The 21,544-nt window shown below is 43.5% G+C and overlaps 1 protein-coding gene across 1 annotated transcript; it reads left to right on the top strand.

Moving 5' to 3' along the window:
• Positions 1 to 19: 19 nt before the first annotated feature.
• Positions 20 to 8,381, top strand: NDUFV3 (NADH:ubiquinone oxidoreductase subunit V3; the record flags this gene model as incomplete). The annotated part of the gene is made up of 4 exons (XM_082277855.1): positions 20 to 73; positions 2,039 to 2,159; positions 3,446 to 4,402; positions 8,108 to 8,381. The coding sequence occupies 4 exons, from the start codon at positions 20 to 22 to the stop codon at positions 8,263 to 8,265; spliced, it is 1,290 nt and encodes a 429-aa protein (XP_082133981.1). The 3' UTR covers positions 8,266 to 8,381.
• Positions 8,382 to 21,544: the final 13,163 nt, after the last annotated feature.

The raw sequence follows: 21,544 nt of genomic DNA, 5'->3' as shown, positions 1-21,544 counted from the left end.
CGTGAGGGCTCCGAGCAAGATGGCGGCGGCGGCAGCGCTGCTGAGGGGCGGCGGGCGGGGCGTGACCCGCGAGGTAAAGGGGCTGCTCGGGGCGATTCCCGTACCCCCTAACTCCCTCAGCTGTCGGCATTCCCTCCCGCTTTCTTAACTCGTGACGTTGTACCCTGCAGGTGTTGCTGCTGGAGGCGCGGGGTCTCTGCACGAAGCCGGTGGGCACCGGGACGGCGCCGCCAAAGAGTAAGAGGGTGGTTAGATAGTGAGAGGTATCGGGGTGTCAATAAAAGGAATGGGTGAGGAAAGCTGGAGGAGGGTCACGCCTCGGAAGAGGCGCTGCATAAGCTGGGAAAAACCAAGGACTGAAAGGTCATCGCCATGTAAACGAGGGTTTCTGGTAAAATGTACCGTGTAGTAATAAAAGTAAAGGCCTGGCTGCGTGGAATATATTTATAGGCCATATACATAGACACACACCTATGTAGTTGTATATTTATAAGCTTGTCACTTCTTCCCTGTTTACCTTCACTTTAATACTCAAGGCCAGGCTGGATGGGACAGTGTCAGACTGTTCAGCGTGTACGAAGGGGAATGGCTTAAAACTGAAAGAAAATAGGGTTAGATTAGATAGCAGGAAAAAATTGTTTACTGTGAGGGTGGTGAGGCCCTGGCACAGCTTGCCTGGAGAAGCTGTGGATGCCCCATCCCTGGAAGTGTTTTTAGGAGGTGTAAAACCTAGTTTTTAACTTTAGATGATTGCCCTTGTCCTTCAAAATGTTTGTGTTACCAGGATTAAAAATTAGAAAGATTTAGAGAAAGACTTCCAAGGTCCAAGTATCCCAAATAGCAGCTCCAGACAACAGTGTAAGAAGCTGCCATGTCCTTCCTGGGTTAAATTTGGTTATAATGCTTCTTGCCCCAGAGGTTTGCAAGCCTGAACCTTGTTGTGGGTGCTGCCCTCCATCCCACATTGAGGAGTATTTGAAACCGTTTTGTCCCTGACCAAAGTCGGAGCAGGAATACAGATTTCAAACACTGATGCCTTATTTATATAAATGGAGGCTCAGTGGTTCAGTGAGGTTTCCTGTCCCAAATTAGAGATCCAGGTGCTGGAACAGGAAAGCTCCATGGAACCACATGTAGGAGTGATCAGACTTGTTGACTGCTGTTGAAAAGATCACTGAAAGTGTAGTTGAATGCAGAGTTCTGGCACCTTCCTAAATGCCAAAGCAAATAAAAGCCTGGCTGTTCCATTAAGAAAGCCTTCACTGCATAGATTAATTGAACAGCAAATTGCTTTTTATTACAATTTATTTTTTTGCATTAGGTGTATTTCAGATGTACTTTAGTATCAGTTTCTGGATTCACTGTCCTGCAGCTCTGATTTGTGTCAGGAGACCTCTTGGGCCAGCTCTCCCAGCCAGCTGCTTCCCCTGCAAACACTCCAGGTTAATTAAGATGTATAGGATGCAGCTGCCTTTGCCAGATTCTGGCTGGAACAGGATGTGCAATTTTCCTTGCTTTGATAAAATAGTCATGTTTACATACAGAGTCAGTGATGGGAAATAGACCTGTAATTTCTGCCTGTCACCTGAGTGTGAACAGGTTTTAAACACATTCTGGGAATGATGCTGATGTTCCAAGCATCAGGAAGAACACATCTGGGAATGATATTCCTGTGACTGATACGGATGTGGTGTTCTTTGAGCAAAGTGATACAGGTACAGAGTAGCTGGTGCAAAGTTTGAAATACCCTAATTAAAGTGTATCAGTCATATTGGGTGTTTCAGCTTTTAATCATAAAGTCTGTCTTTTCCACTTATCCAAACTTAACTGTTTAAAGTACTATTCCAGTAACTAATGGTCAAGTTGAATTTTACCTGCTTTCTTGGTTTCTTAGGATGTCGCAGCATTAATACTTCTTCAGGTTTTGCTCAGCTTTCCCTTGCCTGTCCTCCCTTTGGCCATTCTTGTGTTAGTTTGACCTCCTTTATGCTTCTCTGAAGAACTCTTCCATCCTGAGTGATGCTTCCTCGTGTGTTAGTCTCTCCAGGCTGCTGTTTCGCTGGGTCAGGGAGTCAGACCTCTTCCAAAGGTGGCTGCCCATCCTCCTGCCTTCCCCTGCCCTTCCTTCCCATCCTGCACCTTCCATCTGGCAGAGAGAAGTATGTGCTTGAAATTACTCAAAATACTACCTGTAAACTCGATACTTCTTTTCATTGTATTTTGTTATGATAAAAACTCTGCATTTCTTTCTAAAGTAATTTGCTTTTATTTTCATGTGCTTGTCTCTTCTGTGGTGTTTTCATCATACAGGGTATTACTGTAAAAGGCTAATGAGGGGAAAACTGCATTTAGTTTATAGTCTTACAAAGTAGGTCTGGATTTCCAAATTCTGCAGATAAATCTGCATAATGGGCTGGAAATCTGGTGAATTTTGCTGCTGGTTGGAAGTGGTGCAATTTGTAATGGAGTTGGTTTTGCTATAGCCAGTTTCAGCCATGGTAAATCTTCTTAATGTGCTCCCCATCCTTGACCTCCTGTTTTTTTCTAACCACAACAGTATTTGCTGTTGCTCAGCCTCTTGAGGATGATAATAAGCATCCACGGGGTATTATGTACTCTCTGAAAGGACCTGAAAATTGCTACCTTCTCCTTCAACTGTTCGTTCCTTGTCTGGAGAGTTTAGCTTAATGCAGGTATCCACGAGGAGAAAAAACAGAGACAGAAGCAAACATGAAGCATCAGGAGATCTTCTAAGACTTCTTTAACAAAGAGGTCTCAAACCAGAAATAGGAAGTGAAGACTGGGGGAGATGAGGTCTTGGGGAAATAGTGTTGGGCTGTAGGGGCACACCTCAGCTGGCAGAGGTCATGTGGGCAAAGAACAAGTAATGAACAAGTAATACCTTCATGGATGGCCTCAGGTATCTCTTACTCCGCAGCTTTGCCTTTTGGGAGTCATCCCTCCCTTCTGCTTCCAGGATAACTCTTGCAAGCAGCTGTGGCTGTGTCTCTTTACTTTGTCTGCTTTGCTGGCTTGTTCACAGACAAGTGTTGTCTCTGCAGCAGCATTTGAAGAGCTTGGCTAACGAGCCATCCTAATGCTCACCTGAGATAGGGAAGTGTCTGCAAACCGTTTCCAGTGATGCAGAGTTGAAGCACAGGGAAAACCAGCTCTTGGAGGAGTCTGGCAAAGCGAGGAACGTAAGGATTTATCTCTTGAATTTTGGCATTGCAGCAGCAAAAACTGTTACATGCTACTAGAACTCCAGTTCCTTTAACTTAAAAAGTCTTAAAACTTATTGCTTTGCAGTGCCTGTGTTTAGCATTATAATTCCTTCAATGTATTTTTGTACCAGTTTATCTCTGAAAGTTAAAACTGTGTGACTGAGATCAGTAACAGCAATGTCAGATACAATGATGATAATCCTCTTTATGCCGTTTCCTAGATGTAGTGGCACCACAGGGAAGCACCAAGCTGCTTGCCAGGAAGGCACCAGCTGAATTTCGTAAAATGTTGTCTTCTAGCTCTCTCCTGCTGTCTGCAGACAAAGGGGAGAGCATATCTAGTACCAGCCTCAAGGAAGCTGCAAAACCTGCTGAAGACACGAGGATGTCCATATCAAGAAAAACTGTGGTTGCATTTCCTCAGCGAGGAGTTGTTTCCTCCCATGAGGAGGAAAAACTCACTACACCTGCAAGAGGAGGAGGCCTTAGGAAAGAGTTAGTTGAGGAACAAACTTCATCTTCATCCAGCTCAGAGTCAGATTCTAGCTCAGATTCTGAAGATGAAAATATTGATGATTCAGAAGTTCCCATTAAAACTAAAGTTGAGTTTCCCAGGCGAGATCCCATCTTTTCTGAGAACATAGCAGTAAAGGCATCAATGCTGGCAAAAGAGAAATTGTCCCAGAAATCCCTCAAAGAATATGGAATTAAGAAGCTGCCACGCAAACCAGAAATTAATGTGTCTCCTGTAAAGCAGGTCAAATTCTCTAAAACATCAGTCAGCCAGGAAACATCAAAATCCAAAGCAAGAGACCCCAAAGTAAAATCCACTCCAAAAGAGCAGAAGTCAGCCGTAGAACCACACGTGGTGAAAAGTCTGGATCTGACCAATGTCACTCGTAAATCTGATCCTGTGGAGGAAAAGGCCATTGGAACGCAGGTAGCAGCTATTCAACTGAAAGCCTCAGCAGTGACTCAGGAAGACAAAAAGCAAAAACTGGTATCCAGAGGAGAGAAAGAAAAGGTGAAGGAGGCACAGGAGTTGGAAGCAAAAGAAGTAACTGCTCCTAAAGTGGAAGAGACTTCTGGAAGCACAGCGTTGGTGATGGGCACCACGGCAAAGGAGGAGACCACGCAGGAAGCAGGAGTCCAGGCTGGAGAAAGCAGCACGATAGAGGGTACAACTTTAAATTGTTTGAACTTCATTGATTCATCTGGGCTAGGGTTTGACTTTTTTAAAGGGTTTCCACATCTTCTCTGATCTTTCTACTGAAGCTGACAGAGTGGCAGTGACTCTCTGGAAGATAAATTGTTGTTCATTGCTAATTGTTTTAAGCTGTCAGTAATACTCAGTCTCCAGCTATGCTGTGAAAGGAAGCGGTTTCATTTCTCTATTTATAGTTTCATAAAGCAGTTACTTATAAAATGGAAACAAGATTGCTTCCACTGTGAGCAAAATCATGGGTTTTATATGACAACACTTGTTTTCATTCTTCTCTTTTCTCGGAAGGATTTGGTAGCTGCCATTCTCATGAGTCAAATTTGATGCCATCTCATTGTTGCTTAAACCCTGCTCTCTTTCTGGTTTTGTTTTGGATTTTTTTGGGGTTTTGATGGGTTTTTTTCAGTCTATCAGTGTTTCAGATTTCAGTAGACTTTGAGAATTCATAGTGCAATGCCAGAAACAGGTGGTGTTGATTCTGAGACTGGAAGGCAAGTAACTCATGTGGAAGTAGTGAGTCAGTTTTGTAGTGAGCTGTGGAGGAGACTGTGGTGTTTTCAGGGAAGACCATCATGCATCATGTAATCATCTCCTTGGCTGTGCTTCCCTATCTGACTTCCCCTTCTTATTTACTGCCATCCTCTTAATTGCCTGCTGATCTCATTTTGTGTATCTTGGTAGCAGATGTCCCTCTGGCCTGATCTGTCATGATTCTGCCTTTCATCTTAGGCAGTATAAATCTGCCATTCTTGAGACCCCTCTTCTCGTTGCTACTCTGAATTAAAGAATTTGCCTGCTTGGAAGTAAAAGCAGCATGTTTGGATATCATCCTTCAGGAGAGGCCCTGGGGGCCAAGGGAACAGCAAATGGAACGTGAGCCAGCAATGTACCCTCGAAGCAAAGGCCACTGAGGGTTACTTGGGAGGAGCAGGCTGAGGGAGCTGCAGTTCCTCCCCTGCTGAGGTGCACCCAGGGTGCAGTGTTCAGTTTGGGGCTCCCCAGTGCAAGGGAGATGTGGGGCTGCTGGACAGCATCCAGCAAAGTGCCACTGAAATGTTGGAGGGACTGGAGTTTCCTGTGAAGAAAGGCTGAGAGAGCTGGGACTGTTCAGCCCAGAAAAGAGAAGGTTCAGACAGAACATCATCAATGTGTGGAAATAAACAGAAGGAGAGTGCAGAGAAGACAGAGGTAATGCTTTTTAGTGGTACACAGTGATGGGACAAGAAGCAGTGGGTACAAACTGAAACACAGGGTTTTGCCTCAACATCAGTGAGCTCTTTTTTTTTACTGTGAGTGATGGAGCACTGCACAGGTTGCACAGAGAGGTGTGGTGGAGTCTCCATCCTTGGAGACACTCAAAAGCTGTCTGGACAGGGTCCTGGGCCTCCTGCTGTAGCTGACCCTGCCTGATCATTTGGGGTTGGAGCAGCTGACCTACAGAGGTGTCTTCCAACCTCAACCATTCTGCGACTCTGAAGTGTCTGACCAGGTTAAGTGACAAAACAGTTGCATTAGTATGTCAGCTTCCAGGATGGTGCTGAGTAAAAGACCTGCCTTCTGTGTGAGGGGTTGGTTGGCTCATAATTTCGTCTGTTTCCTTGCCTTCTTCCCTGATGGCAACTCAAATGACTGGAAGTGGCACTCTGTGCTGTGGTCCAGTTGACAAGGTGGTGATCAGCCAAGGGTGGACTCGATGATCTTGGAGATCTTTTCCATCCTAAATGATTCTGCACTTCACTGTTTGCAAGTGATAATTTTGATTTGCTTGTTCCTTCTTGCAGTCAACAGCATAAGCTTTCTTTAAAAAATAACAAAAATTTGGGATGGGCTATTTTTTTATCTACGAATGATGCTTTTCTCACCATTCATCCACAGTGGAGTTCTAGATGCTCAAACATTATTTTTGTCTGGTGTCTCCAGATGTATCTTGTTCTCTCTTCCTTCTTTGAGAACAGCCACTGCTTTTCCTTGTTTGACATTCAGATCTGCCTGTACCACCTGTAATTCCTACTTCTGTCCTGCCCCATGCCCTTTTGTCTGCAAACTCTGCAGCAGCCACACAGAAGATGTAAAAGGAATTTTTCTCAGTACAAACCTGGATATTCAGGTGATATCATCCCTTTGTAGAGCAGTCAGCAAAACCTGCTGACTTGAACTGCTGAGTGAGGAGCAAAGTTGTAGCTGCTAACTCAGAAACAGGCCTGTGATTCATTTTGGAAGAACATCCCATGAAGTGCTTGCTCTTTAAGAGACAAAGCAGAGATGAAGGATGAAGGGTGGGGAGGATGAAGTCAGGAATAAATTTTTCCTTCGAGAAGCCAAGTGCAGTGTATTTGTGCAGGAAAAATGAGTCTCCATCTGCTTTCCTTCTTGCACATCTGTCTCCAAATTTGAAACAACTGTCTCTTGCAGGTTGAGTGTACTCTTGCCTCCACTTGGCTGTTCTTGGGGCTCTTGGGAGCAAAGAGCATCATCTGGCTCTTCTTTCTGTAGTGTTGTCTCCTATGAGCTGTGTCAGGAGGAACGGAGCAGTAGGCACAGGGATATTTCCTGTCCTGCTTTGCTGAAACCATGACTTACTACCTTGAGGTTTATAAGCAAGCCTTGCTAAATGCTATGGATATTTCTCTTAATCTGATAGCTTCACACTGCAGTTATTATGTCATAAGTAAAGGGAAATCCTGGTGTTGCAGTTCTTGTGTTTTTATTGTAGGTGCACCTATTACAAAAAGGGCTTAATACAGTTTATCCTGAACCACCACATACAAAGTTATATGACAAAGCTTTTCACTACACTGTGTGTCTTCTTCTATTGTTAAAACTCTGGGTATACAAGAATAAATTAATATTAGGAGTAAAGTTTTATTTCTTGCCATTTCCTTTGTTGTAAAATCAGCCTGTAATGGGAACCTTTTATGTAAATTACACTGCCTAGATTTGCATAATATTCTAAAAGCATAAGAATTAATGTTGGCTTTAACATGAAGTAAAGAGTTCTAAATAACTTTATTGGGTTATTCTTTTTGGAGTAGAGCTAATACAAAGTTTAGAAGATTATATTTACAAAAAAAAGAAATTTGCATCAAAGGCTCTCGATATATTACTGCTTGGTATCACCACATTTGAAATTAAATTGTGGAGATCTTGCTAATTCCATCACTTCTCCCCATGGCAAAAATTCAATCTGTAAAGTAGCTCTAATAGCTGTATCTCATGGTCTGACAGGATGATACATCATTTGTACTGCTCCTTTGCTCCTCCTGGTTTGCTAAGAATGTCACCTACTGTTCTGGCTGGAATGAAAACCAAGGCAGCTATGAGAAAGCCAGGAAATGCAGACATATGTCTTGCAAAGAGAAATGGAATGTTCTGCCCTGTGCACCCCCAGCATTAGGTGGTAGTTTGGGTTTAAAACCTGCACTGTATGAGATGCCTTGTACTGATCCCTGTTCCCCACTGCACAGTAATGCGCTGCTTCAGGGCCAGACGAGGCACCAGCTGGGCTTAGGAAACTTCTCCTTTTGTTGTAGTTGCTGACTTTTCTCTTTCAAATGTTGACTGGATGAGGGATCTGACAGTTATGAAGGCTGACTCAGTGCTTAAAAACATTGTCCTCTGGTGTAGCATCCTCATAGTCACCAGTTACTGTTTGTTTTCACAGAGACCACAGCACCTGCTCAAGAGGAGTTTGACAATTCCACCTATAAGAACCTGCAGCACCACGAATATCACACTTACACCTTTCATGATTATATCACTGTCCTCTCAAAGTACAGGCAGCCTCAGCCATCCTCTGGAAGACCATCACCAAGGCACTGAAAGAACCACATTTATAACAAACACCCAGGCAAGATGATGAATTGTTCTGTTTAGCACTGTTGCTTCATCTGTATAATTTAAATCAGATAATAAATAATAAAGGCATAATAACTTGGGCTTTTGAACAGTCCTTCCTGGCTCTTGGGGTCCCTCACTTCTTGGCTTTTATGAGTGAACTGCAAATGAATCATCACTGAATAAAAATGTATTTTCTACCTCTCCATATATATTATTTGGTGATAGTGTAAAAAAGTCCTCACTTTTCAGTGTCTCCCAACTTTTGATACTGATCATTCTTACAGGACCATGTCAAAGAATCCCTCGGGATTCAACTGCCTGTGGAGTATGAGCCATGGTTTAATTTGGTGGTGGTGTCACTGTACTGTAGTGGGTTGTGCTCCTTGCACACAAACATGTTCCCAGCTCTGAAGAGGTTCTGTTTATTCTGGATTTGGGAGTTAAAATCATTGGCTGGGAGCAGCACAAGAAGTATTTGTCTCCTGTGGCAAGAGTGAATGTTTTGTGTTAGTGGAGGAATGCAGGTTTATGTAATGTGATTGAAACATCTCAAAACCTCTGCTCTTGTAAAGGGAGAACAGAACATACAACTTCATTTAATCATCTGTTGGGGGGCTCCAGCATCCAGGTTCTGCAGTAATTGAAATAATTTTAAATGTAAGAGAATCTCGGCGGGCACTTCCTAATGGGCTTTACTGTGTTGATTAAACTCTGAGGACAAAAACCTATTTCAATGGATAGAAACATTTGAATGTTATTTTTAAATGTGACGAAAATATCATAAGGGTAAAACCAGCTCCTGGTACTAATTGCTGGGAGTATGTTTCATTTCCCACTTCTTTTTTCCCCCCACTAAAAGTTAAAATTGCTGTCCGTCCTCAGTCTTGCTCTGCAGAAAATGAGCCATGAGGCACTTCTCAACACACGTTATCAGCAGTTACAGTTGGTCTCAGTAAATTCTGTATTTCCATCCTATTAGTAACAGTCTTCTGCCTTCTGGGAAAATGGCCTTGATGGCCGCCAGCTGTTGTGGGTTTAGTTCCATTTTGGCTTCTTGTTCATTTTGGGGCTTTTTGGAGTTAATTGGCCTTTAAGCAGTTCTTGCAATAACTCCAGCATTTTCCATCACCTGTCTGTATTCTTTCAAGCAACAGACCAGGAAAGATCAAAGGGAAAACAGAGTCAGCTTTAGGAGTCTATCTGGATATTGGATGTGAATCCCTGGGTGCAATTAGTAGAGCAGATATTTTATACTCTAGCTTGGCAAAAATGTGGTAAGAAGGATCAAGAGGCCTACATCAATTCGCTGTGTAGAATTTTAAGTCAGAAACCCCTGGCAAGCAATTTTATTGTCCTGTAAAAAATAAAGAGCATGTTGGTGCCTCCAACTGAAATTTAGAAATCTGTTAATGTATAAATCCACGTGCTGAGGAATAAAGAGCAGAAAGTCACTCAGAGACACCAATGGTCCCATGTACACTGTACTTGTAAAAGGGAGAGAAATTTGCTGCTAACATTAAAAACATGAAAGAATCGGGGTCTTCCTTTATGAAGGGCCCACAGGAGGGCCCCAGTAAAGCTGCTGTGATTTGTTATTACCTGAGACTCCACGGAGTAACCTGAGCCTCACAGCTCAAGAGCTGCACTGGTGCTGAACTGTGCTCTGAGCTGCTCTGTGATTACAGAAGGAGGCTGCAAATTGTCAGACTCTAAGCAGTAAAAGTGAAATGTGTATTTACTCAGCTTACCCACGGTAGCTGTCACTGGTGGCTGCTGGGAGTCAGACTTGCTCACCTCGTGCCCTTTTTATTTCTCAGGAGGGCTGGTGTTCTAAACAGGGACTGAATCAGCCCAGGAGGAGTGGGTTGAGGTAGAAATGTGTCTTGCTTTCAGTCAACTCCCACCCTCTGGTCAGCTGCATTTCTAACTAAGGTTCTAATCTGGTCCTGGGATGGGCATTTTGCTACCCTTGTTTCATGATCACAGCAAAAATTAGTGGTGGATGCCTTTTCTATCCATGTAATTCTGCCTTGGTGTCTTCTGGTGAGCCTTCCACACCTCTGAAATGAAGCTGGAAGTCAAATAACTTCAAAACTTGTGGTGCCAGGCTTAGGTTTGCCCTGCTCAGTGAACCAGTCTGCTCTGGAAAGGGCAGATAATGCAAGGAAGGCACCAAGGCTTCTTCCCACTGTGGTGTCTTCCTGGACCTCTATGAAAAAGGCTTCATTTTTTTGTCCTTGGCTATTATCAGATGTTGCTGTGTTTGAGTCATATGCTAACATTTAAATTTCAAGCAGGATGCAACACGATATACTCAAATTCTGTAACGTTAGTAACTTTGTCTTGCTGTGCTAGGTACTTGCCAGGTAAGTCAGGGACCTTGTTTGGAAGAATGTATAATCCAGGATACTAACATAATTCCTGGAAAACCTCAAATGTGAAAGAAATTAAGTCTCAGCTTAGTTACTGTGAAAACCAGCTGTTCAGATCCAGCATAGACTTCAGAAGTGGGGTTTTCAATGCAAATTGCATTACTGGGGGAGTACAAGAAGATCTGGAAAGTGGAATTAATTAACCTCTCACTGAAAAGATGAAGCAACCACTTTCTTTGTCAAAGGGAATGGTTTTTAAACTTTATGTCTTTTTTTTTTAAAGTGTAGCAAACTGCTAAGAAAATTGCTTTTCAAAATTTTCTCACACTTAGATCTCTAATTTTGAGCCCAGAAGGTTCTGGACGGCCACTGGAAACCCACTAATCCAAGGTACAGAAGTGGTACTGCAAACAGAGCTTGTTGTGATCACCTTAGGTATTACAAGTTCAAGACTTTTTTGGTCCTTCTGGTGCTTCCTGTGGCCTCCAGTCATGATAAGAACTGAAATCTATTGAGGATCTCTTCAAGTTTTCTTTCAAATTTGGGAAATGAGATTAACTGAGTGCACTGACAGATCTTTCACAGTACATCTCCAGTGTTCAACGATCAGAACACATCCAGTAAGCCCTAAAAACCTGCCCCAGCTCCTTTCTCTCACCACAAGAGATGCCATTATCGTGCAATGCTTGTCTTCCAAACAGTTTGAATTCCTGGTGGGTCCAGTCAATGGCTGGTGTGCAGTGAGTGAGCAGAAAACATACTCCCAGTATCCTGTGTAGCATCATAACATCAGAATTGTGCAAACTGACCTTGGAAGGGAAGTCCTGAGATCAGTCCTCTGCTCTGCAGCAGCTGCAATTAGATCAGGTTGCCCTGAGCCTTGTCCAGTTGAGTTCTGAATATACTCAAGGATGGAGATCCTACAGGCTCTCTGGTCATCTTCTCCAGCATTTGGACACCCTTGTGTTTTAAAAGACAAACAAAAAAGCTTTACCTGTTGTCAAATTGGAATTCTTTGTTTCCTGACGGTGATCCTTGGGTGACTCTTCTGACAAGCCTGGCTTTGTCCTTTCTGTACCCTCCAAGGAGGTAGTGGAAGGTAGCAATAATGTCCCCCTTATTGTCCCCTTCAGACCAGGTTACTTCTGTAACACCCAAGTGATTGACTCCATAACCAGGGTGGTTTTGGGCTGTAGTTTCACTTGTTTTGTTTTTATTTTATCCTTTTAGAGAAACTCCTCTAATCTCTGCGTAATATTAATTAAACTCTTAGGATTTTAAACAAAATATCCCACCAAGTTTCCAAATCATCCTTCTCCTCTCATGTGGTTCTATTTAATGGAATTGTAAATACTTTCTTCTATGAGTCTATGGTTTCAGGGCTTAGATATTATCCTTCGTGTTCAGCTTGTTCAGCTCAGGATCACTCTTAATACAATCTACAAATATTTCTGAGCTCTCCTTTTTTTATTTTTGCCTACACACATTCAATTATACCTGGAAATTCATACCCACCTCTGGAAGTCTTGGGTATGTGGCAGTTTAGGGGCAGAAAAGACTGTATTAATGCATAGTTAGGGACATAAGTTTAAGTAAATGTGTTTATAATGAAATATCCCAAAAATTTGGCTCAATGTGTGGAGTCAGTGGGTCAAATCTCAAAATTTATTTTGGTCTCTACTGCCCTCTTTACAAACTTTTAACTGCAAAACAGATTGACAGGAACACGTTTCTGTAAATCTGTCGCGTCACAGAATACAGCCTATATGCATTTGAACTTCTAACACTCACAGAGCCCGTGCCATGTGTCTGAGTTAAAATCAATGCCTAAAATTCTTAGTGGGGTTGTTTTTGTCACTCCAGTCTGAAATGTGGTTCAAATAGCAATTCTCCTTCCCAAACAGACAGTTCCTACAGCAGTAATGTAAAAAAATGAGCTAATGTAGATTATTTATGCTCTCTTTTTCTGTTGGTTGAGATTTTGCTTCATTTTCTGTTCTGTATCATGTCTGTCCATGATAGTGAGGTGCTCTTGCTATTCCATTTGGCCATGAGGGTACACTTGGTTTCCAAAATGTGTGACAGCATTTTTCTGGCAGGGGAGAGGGAATGTGCAAGCCACAACACACCTTGAGCTACACAAAGGGCTCGTGGTCGTGTCTCAAAGAAGGGAGCAAGAGTTACTCTTCCCTGGAGGCTTGGAAAGGGATTTGAGAGCACCACCCCTCCATGCTTCCATTGCTCATTTCCAGGTGCCCCTTTTCCAAAAGGCACCTCCCATGCTTTTTTTATTTAGTTTAAAATCATGCCAGACAAGGCCATTGTAAACTGTATGGAGGTTTCCCAAACTCCCCTGGGGTATTCCTAAAAGTGAGCTGCATCCTATAGTTTGAGGATTGGGAGAAATGTGAGGGGAGCTGGAAAGAAACTCAGAATATAGAATACAGAAGGGAAATGTAGGAACTGAGAGCAAGGATGGTCCTTATGACTCAGGTGTTGGACTGAATCATTTGTGAGACCTCTGGCTGCCCAGCAAGTTGCATAATTCCTTAGGTTCTCATCCTTGCTTTATAGATGAGGAGTTAGTGGTCCCAACTTTCTCTTTGTACATCACATCTATTTAGCGAGCAACCCAGAATAAAAACTAGTAAAAAATGGGAAAGACTTTTTCTTACAACTTCTGTCTCGGGGGCGCACATCGTTTAAGAGCTCTGAGCTAGCTGAGGTTCTCCCACGAGATGCAGTGCTTATTAACAGCGTGACAAAAATACACTTCAGATAGGCTGGGCAGAAATGCCAGCAATTTTGAAACTGCATTCAGGCAATGGCAAGACCGTTGAGATACAAAAAAAAGCTTTACAACTGTTCCAAATACTTACTAGTGGAAGGCTGTTAACAGACAGGAAAAAATGGGGAGGTGTCCAAAACCAGCAATCCACCCTGGTGAGAAATCCAGCTGCTGGGAAGTGGAATGGTGCTGGAATTCATACCAGGTTGTTGTCTCTGGACACCAGTCAATGGACTCCATCTTCTATATCACCCTCCCGTTAGCCATAAGAAATCGGTGTTTTTCAACTCCTTTTCTCTTGGCGGCTGGATGTGGAGAAGGAGCTTTTTCTCTCAAGTCCTTGCTGAAGAATCATTTCAAAGCTGTTGTATTTTAGAGTTCAGGGAACGAACTTCACTACTCTGCCCCACTCCTGCCTCTTGAAGGTCACCATTGGACTGAGAAAAATCGACCAGTCTATCCTTCCTCCAGCTGCTCAACTCCTGCTGTTTGGTTTTTACTGCTGGGCCCAGAGCTGCTTATCTTCACAGTCTTCCTCCCCTCTGAATAACTTCAGGATTTATCCCCAGAATCAATGGCTGCTTTCTTCTGCACAGTCTTGGGAAACCAGCATCTTTAAAGATCTCCAAAAGGACACCCCATTTCTCCCCCCTCTGCTTCTATCGCTGCAAATTTGAGATGACTATAAAAAAACAGAACTGAAGAAAGAAATAATTGGGGGTTCTTTTCCTTGGTGTTGGCTGCAGTTTTATGATTGTGTTTTTTGAGATTTTCCACGTAGCCTCGAGGAATGGGGAAGCTGTTTTTTCGGACGTTAAGATTCCAGGTAACAGCTACAAGATTCCAGCTGCTGCTCGGGCCTCGGGCTCCGTGATCCTCACCGATTTATGCGTGCTAATGTTAAGAGATTTGGCAGCACTTCAAGCGAGCGGGTGAAAACAACGTGTTTATTCTAAGCTTTGCTCTTGCCCTTTGACTTGACAGCGGCTGTGCAAGTGGCCTGGCTGCTCCAGCTCCTCTCCTCCAGAGCATGGGAAAAGCAGGAGCAGCAGCAGGGAGACAGCTGGCTGGCTGCTGACTTAGAAAGGCATCATTGCGTCACGTCACGCTGGGTGAGTTATCTTTGCCATCAGAAGGGCCATGATTTTCCCTTTCTTTTCCTTTTTTTTTTTTTTATTTTGTGGGAGGGTAGGTGCTCCACAAATTCATGGCAGGGATTTGGTCACGTCGAGTAAAGTGTCCCATCTGTCAGAGGCAAAGTGGGTTTTCATCCTTGAAATGTCCTGTTTTTCTGACCCTTAAAAAAAAAAGAACTCTGCTGGACTCCCTTTGAATCCCCTTTAAATGAATGGTTTGTAAACTTATTAGGATTTTAGGATATTAGGCCTTTCTCATATTTAATGTGTGGATTGTCTGAATGGAAACATTAAAGCCAACACAAGCAATAAAGATGGATTGCCAGTAAAATAAACAGTTTGGCCTCTGACTGCACAGAGGAAGGAGATCAACTCAAGAAAACATTTCCTAAAAGTCACTTTTCTAACTGTAAGGCAATTCTAATGGCTGATTCTTACTTAAATCTACACTGTTCTCCAGTTTATTAATCCACACATTTAACTTGGTATCAAAGTGGAAGTTAATTTTCATTCTGCTTCCAAAGCAATGCTGGTGTTATGATGGGCACCAAACTGCCATGTGAAATGCAGAGTAAAAGAGAATGGGAAGCAGTAGGGGTGTTTCTGAGAATCCAAAGAGTTTGCAAATGATACAAATGAACAAATCATATTGACATGCATATGTATTGCTAGGAAAATTATGGCTCTGGATAAATCTCATGGAAAGTTTATGGTAATTCCTGTCACGTCAGACTTTTGCCTTGTCTCTTTAAAACTCTAAAACTGGTGAAACTCAGGGAGAGGTATGTCTTGCCCAGTTTGCATTTAGTGTTGTGAAGTGTACATATGTAGAGGACTCAGTGGTAGGGAATCACATATGGGGCTCCATCCCTGAAGTCACCCAGCCGGTGAGTGTATTTTACACCTATTTATGTGGAGCGGGCTCAGCAGGTTGCATGAGGAATGTAATGTCCTGGAGGGCTGACTTCATAATTTGTGGCTGTGGATATATTTCCTTCATGAAACCACATTCATGTTTCTTTATTGTCATTATTATTCTAAAGGATTTTAACTACTTGCAACTCCAGTTTCTTTTTCCATAAGCCTTGCTCCCCTGTCTTTGGTATCCTGATTTTTTAGATTTCAAATGGCTTGGCTGCAGTGTTGAGGATCAGGATGCTGGCTGGAGACATCTGGATGGGTCTGAGATCTGTGCATATCATAATCAGATCTCTTCCGTATACATTTTGAGTCCATGTTCTCATTCTTCCTCTGCATTTCTCATTGTTTTGTATCCTCTGTTTGTATGCAGTCTCATGTAATTATATAAAAATGGTTTCCTTATGCATGGTATGAGTTTTATAGCTTTGCATTCACTTTCTTTCTTTCTTTCTTTCCATCATTTCATGGTTAAATAGGTAGAAAAGTTAGATAATATGTACACAGGGACTGCTCCACCAGACTGGAGCTCTGAGTATCTCTGTTAACATGTGCTGAAGCCAAAGAAGTTTACAGCATGCAGAGGGAAAAGGTTATTGTTAGTGTAACTGAATAAGTATTAGGGTTAAATATATAATGTATAGGTCTATGTAATGGATAGTTTTTATTCATCATAAAATGTTCAAATGACTTGCAGATGTCTGACTGCTGCAGCTGTTGCAGACCTTGTAATGGCATTAGGCTCTGACTCAGAGAGCAGCTCCTTTGCCAAGAGATTCTGGCAGTGGCTGCAGCTGTGATATTCCCATTGAAAAGAGGACTGTCAGCAGTGGAGGTGGTGATACAAAATGGAACGGGAGGATGAAAAAGGGGCAAGGCTGGCTCTAGGTATGACAGGAAAATGGAGGTTCTGAAAGCTTCCATTTTTCCATGTTTAACTGCCTCAGTAGCGTCCTACCACTGCGCTTACCAGGGAAGCAGCTGGAATTTATAGTCACCACAGATTCTGGCTACATGGAGCTTGTGTTACACTAATTGGGGGAAAAAAACACAGAACACAAAACCTTTGATAATGTAAAACTTTGTTCCCAAGTTTTCAAAAAGAAAGAATGTCCCTAAAAGCAGACAGGATTGAATCTCACCGTAAAAACGCAGTCTGTCGCACACAGTGCAGCATGGGAGCTCGGCTGCTTGCTGCCTATGGACACTGTGGAGCCAGGGAATATCTTCCTTGGCAGCCAAAGGAATGCCAGCATCCTGAAAAAGTACTGAGGAAAAAAATAATCTGCTGAGTGTCTCATGATTGTTTTCCTGTGTCTGATTGAAGTAAAGAAAGTAATGAAGATTGACATGCAAAGTAGGCACACGTTTTATCCGTGGGATGTTGTGCTGAGACAAACACGCTGGGTTTGAAACAGCTTTTTGATTCCTGTGTGACTAGAAAAGCAAAAGCATGACCATTTTTAGAAGAGAGTTGGAGAAGGCAATGCAAAACAAAAGCACAATTCTGACTGGGTTTGGTGATAGTTGTCAGAAAGTAGAATTGAGGGAAACAAACCCTGGAGGCAGCTGAACTGTAAATCCCTGAAATGGGGAGGGAGCAGAGCAAGAGTCACCTCTCGATGAAGAGTGGATTTCATCTCTGCCTTTTCTGTTGCTTTAAACTACTTATGGAGAGCAAGGTTTAGTCATGAAATGGACTGAGTGCTGGTCCTGCTCTATGAACAGCTACAAAGCCAGAAGCAGTATTGTTTCTGGCACTTTTTGAAAGGTCTATGCTGATTCCAGTGTGTTCTGTCTGACCCTGATCAATGCTGTATTTATGACAGTAAAGCTTTTAAAATATGTTGGGTGACCTAACTGTGGCTTTCCAGTACCTGAAGGACACCTACAAGAGAGCTGGAGAGGAACTATTTACAAGGTCCTGGAATGACAGGACAAGGGGGAATGGCTTCAAACTGACAGACAGTAGGTTTAGATCGGATATTAGGAAGAAATTCTTTACTGTGAGGGTGGCGAGGCCCTGGCACAGATTCCCCAGAGAAGCTGTGGCTGCCCCATCCCTGAAAGTGTCCAAGGCCAGGCTGGATGGGGCTTGGAGCAACCTGGGATAGTGGAAGGTGTCCCTGCCCATGGCAGGGGAGTTGAACAAGAGGATCTTTAAGGTCCCTTCCAACCCAAACCATTCTGGGACTCTTTGTTTCTATGAAAAGATACAGATTATTAGAAAAGAGATGCAGTCTACATGAACTTAACTTACTAGGTGTAAAAAAGACAAGTCTTACTGATGTGACTTATTCCTTACATGAGTATAAGGGAATGACTTGCTAACAGCTCTCTTCTCCAGGGCTGCATTGGCTGTTGCCTGGAGCTGTGAGCTGGGACTCCAAGAATCCCACCATGTCCTGAAAGCATTGTCCAAAGGCTTCTTGAGCTCTGTCAGGCTTGGGGCTGTGACCAGTGCCCTGAGAAGCCTGTTCCAGTGCACAACCACTGAGTGAAAAGCTTTTTCCTGATATTGAACCTAAACATCCCCCTACAGAGCATTCCCATGTTGTCTGTGCTGGTCAATGAATAAATATTGTGTGTGATGAGGAAGAATCCCAGTGCTGGATGGGCATGGCCCCTGACACACGAGGCCCTACAGGGATGGTATGGGCTGTGTGGTCTGTGGGGTTTCAGGCACCCTTTCTATGGGAGGAGGCTTAAGTCTCTCCCTTGGAATCCGCACCTGCTCTGGGAAATAAACAGGATGTTGTGGACTGAAAAGAGCTGAAAAGTCACTGCCCAGTTTGGTGGTCCATGGAGGAGGTGGGTCTGTAGCTGCAGGCACTGCAGGGCTTTGGGAGAATGTCATGCACAAAGCATCTCTGTGCTGCCCAGCCCCAGCCCAGGGCTGAATGGGCCAGTCTTCCTCAGAGGAAGAAGCAGAACTTGGCAGGGATACAAGCCTGGATCCCAGAAGCGGCGCTGCCTTGCTAGCAGAGCATTCAGTCTCAAGCCAATTTGCCTCCCAGCCCACCAGCTAACCTGGGCACAGCATGAGGCTGGTATTTCTTCTGCTGCTTCCAGATCCAAAGCTATTTCATGCACAGCCAGTATGGGGATCGCTGTACCTTACTGCTCTGCAAGGTGTTGACACAGCCTTTCTTTCCTAGAATGTTTTCTTATCAGTAAATCTTAGAAAAACTGTCTAGAAAGTCTCTTAGATCTCCTCTTTCTTGTGAGGAAAGGCTGACTTGGGTATTCTAACTCCGCAAGAGACTTATTGGCAGGCAAAAGGGCATTATAGAATTGCAGTCTGTTCAAAAATGGGAATAAAGGAATTAATGGAGGAGAAGTCTGCCAGTGGCCATTGAATATGATGGTCTGATTGCAACTTCTGATTGAGAAAGGTGCAAGCTGTGCCAGGGGAGGTTCAGGTTGGACATCAGGAAGTATTTCTTTATGGAAAGGTTTGTCAAGTATTGCAAGGGGCTGCCCAGGGAGGTGGTGGAGTCCTCATCCCTGGAGGTGTTCAAGAAACCTCTAGACGTGGCACTCAGTACTTTGCTCTGGTTGACAAGAAAGAGATCTGTAAAGGTGGAACTTGATGATCTTGGAGGTCTTTTCCAACCTAAATGGATGTGGTCCTTGTACTTGGATGACAGCAGCCCCTCATGTTGAGGAAGAGCCTGATAGCATTGATGGGAATGCTGCCCCAAGCGTAACCCATCAGCTGATCCAGAGCCTGGGCCAGAGGCCTGGCTGCTCCAAGGATCTAGGCTTCAGCCAGATGTGGTGGTAGGAATGTGTGTCAGCTCTGGGATGTCCGTGTGGACGTGGGCCTGGAGGAGGTGGTGCAAGTGCTGCAGTGTGGACCATCAGAGACGGGCTTGTCTACCTTCACCCAGGGTAGGGGTGTGTGGTAGTTTCCACAAATCCCACCTTGGCAGAGATGAGAAGGGGGATGTTTGTGGAAGGCTTCTGCCCTTGGCATTTCCTATTTGCTTTCAGCTCAGCACAGACGCCTGTGTGGGGTTCAGCTTTGCTTTTGCTTTGTGCTGGGAGCTTAGGTACCTGGCTAGACAGTTGCATTAGGCAGCAAAGCACCTAATCCTCACTGAAGGCCACCTAATCCTTTCAGCTTAATGTCCTTCTGCTCCTTCAGATAGTCCCTTCTTTATTCCTTCCCTATTTGCCCAGCAGTTGAATTCCTTCCCCTCTTCTATCTCCAAAAGCGCCAGCTCTGCTGGCCGGCCATTCTCATTCCTGGTTACCAACACCTCGCAGTCCTTCAGGACTCCAAAATGCAGCTCCAAAACCCATAATGCTCCAAAACCCATAAAAGCAGCTGGAAGTAAATGAGTAATGGAGAGGGAAGTCAGGTCTCTACGGACTGAAGAAAGTGCTCTGTAGACCAGTGTTTGAGAACCTTTCATTAGTGCTTCCTGGTTATTTTTTCTGCATTTCACTTTGCTGAATCCAAATCCTGCTCAAGCTGGTGGGAATTGTTCCACCGACTTCTCTGAGAGTTGGATCTAACCCCTGGTCTGAAAAGCAAAACTAGTCTCACTGGTTTTCTTTTATTTCAGTTGGTTTCACTTTCTGCTTCTCAACTCCCAGGATAACATGAATGCATTCATAGTCCTCCATGGTGAGATTCATACAAAATACTCTCTTTTTATATTTTTCACAAAATGTGTATCAGCAATTCCACCTCTGTCCTTGTGACTCTGCTTTTCAAACCTGTTTTTTGCCCCCTTCCACCCTCCCCACCTTCTACACAGAGGTAAATAAAAATTTCTTTTTACATATAGCACACTTTTGAAGAACCTTGGAACACTAAGATACTCTCAGCTTTCGGCACCGTTAAAAGCAGACAGTTTGCCCTCAGCAAGTAACCTGTATATGTTGTTTTATCTCAAGTGGAAATGTTGTTGTATCTCAAGTGGAAAAAAGATACAACAAAAAGTTGGGTTGTGAAAGATGTTTGTTCCATCACCATGGAGCTCCTTGCACAGTTCCCAGGGCAAGACTCGGCACATAGGGAGGTGACAGTGGATTTCTGCATCACAGCTCGATCTTCAGCTTTTAGGTGGAAGCTGTGCTTTTACTCCTAAAATAGCAGTTTGTTCCAATTAACATCTTTCTTGTAGCAGAAAGGGAGCAATGAGTAGAGTATGATGCTACAGAACACAGAGAAGGGAACATTATCTTACAGAGCTCTGGGAGTTTGTCCTCCAGATCTTTCCAATTCTTTCCAAGTAACGTGTTAAAATACTGGTAATGCAGTGACTCAACCATATAAACAGATGGAGTGAGTAGCGTGCAGCCAGTGATTCAGCTAATGTACAGCTCTGGAAAATTCAAATTTGATTTAACATGAGGAGAAATATTGAATAAGACATTTCTAATTTTTTCTTTTGTTTAAGGAGGCTTTAAGTAGGTTGATTTTTCTACTGAAGAGAGAGGGTGGAAAAACATAAGCCAATAACAGCTGATTCAAAGGATGGCATCCTGATCCCTGCACAGAAACTCCTTGCAGTAGTGCTGCACTGCAGTGCCAGCTCTTGGTCTGAGCCCAAGTCCTGCTGTGGGACACGAGCTCTTAATTTCTCCAGAGGGAGTGTTCCCAGCCGAGTTACGCAGATCTCCATGATCTAGTTCAAGCAAAGCTTAGCATTTATTTAGACTGAGTTAACTCATTAATTTCAGCTTTAAAATCTTAAAAGCTGTATCCACTATAAAGTAAATCACACATTTTTTCCAGGCTCCTCCTATGCCACATAAAGTTGTGGCTGCAGATGTGAATGTGCTGTGCCTGCAAACAGGGCACACCAAGCCTGCTCTTGGGAATGCTCTCCAAACAGCCAGAGGACATCTAAGTTGTTGACATGTCTTCCTACATCCTTTTTATTCCCTTGGAGTGACGAAAGGAGAAACTGGTTTTCTGCAGAGGCCTCCTATTGTCAGGAGATCAGCACTTAAAAACTCACCTGATTTTTATGGAAATCTGGGGGAAACCCTGTTCTCTTTAGATTACTCCAGTCTTATCACTGCAATTA

The sequence above is a fragment of the Coloeus monedula genome (genome assembly GCF_965178545.1).
Source record: "Coloeus monedula genome assembly, chromosome: 3".
Taxonomy (NCBI): domain Eukaryota; kingdom Metazoa; phylum Chordata; class Aves; order Passeriformes; family Corvidae; genus Coloeus; species Coloeus monedula.
This window is presented reverse-complemented; position numbering and strand designations above follow the sequence as displayed.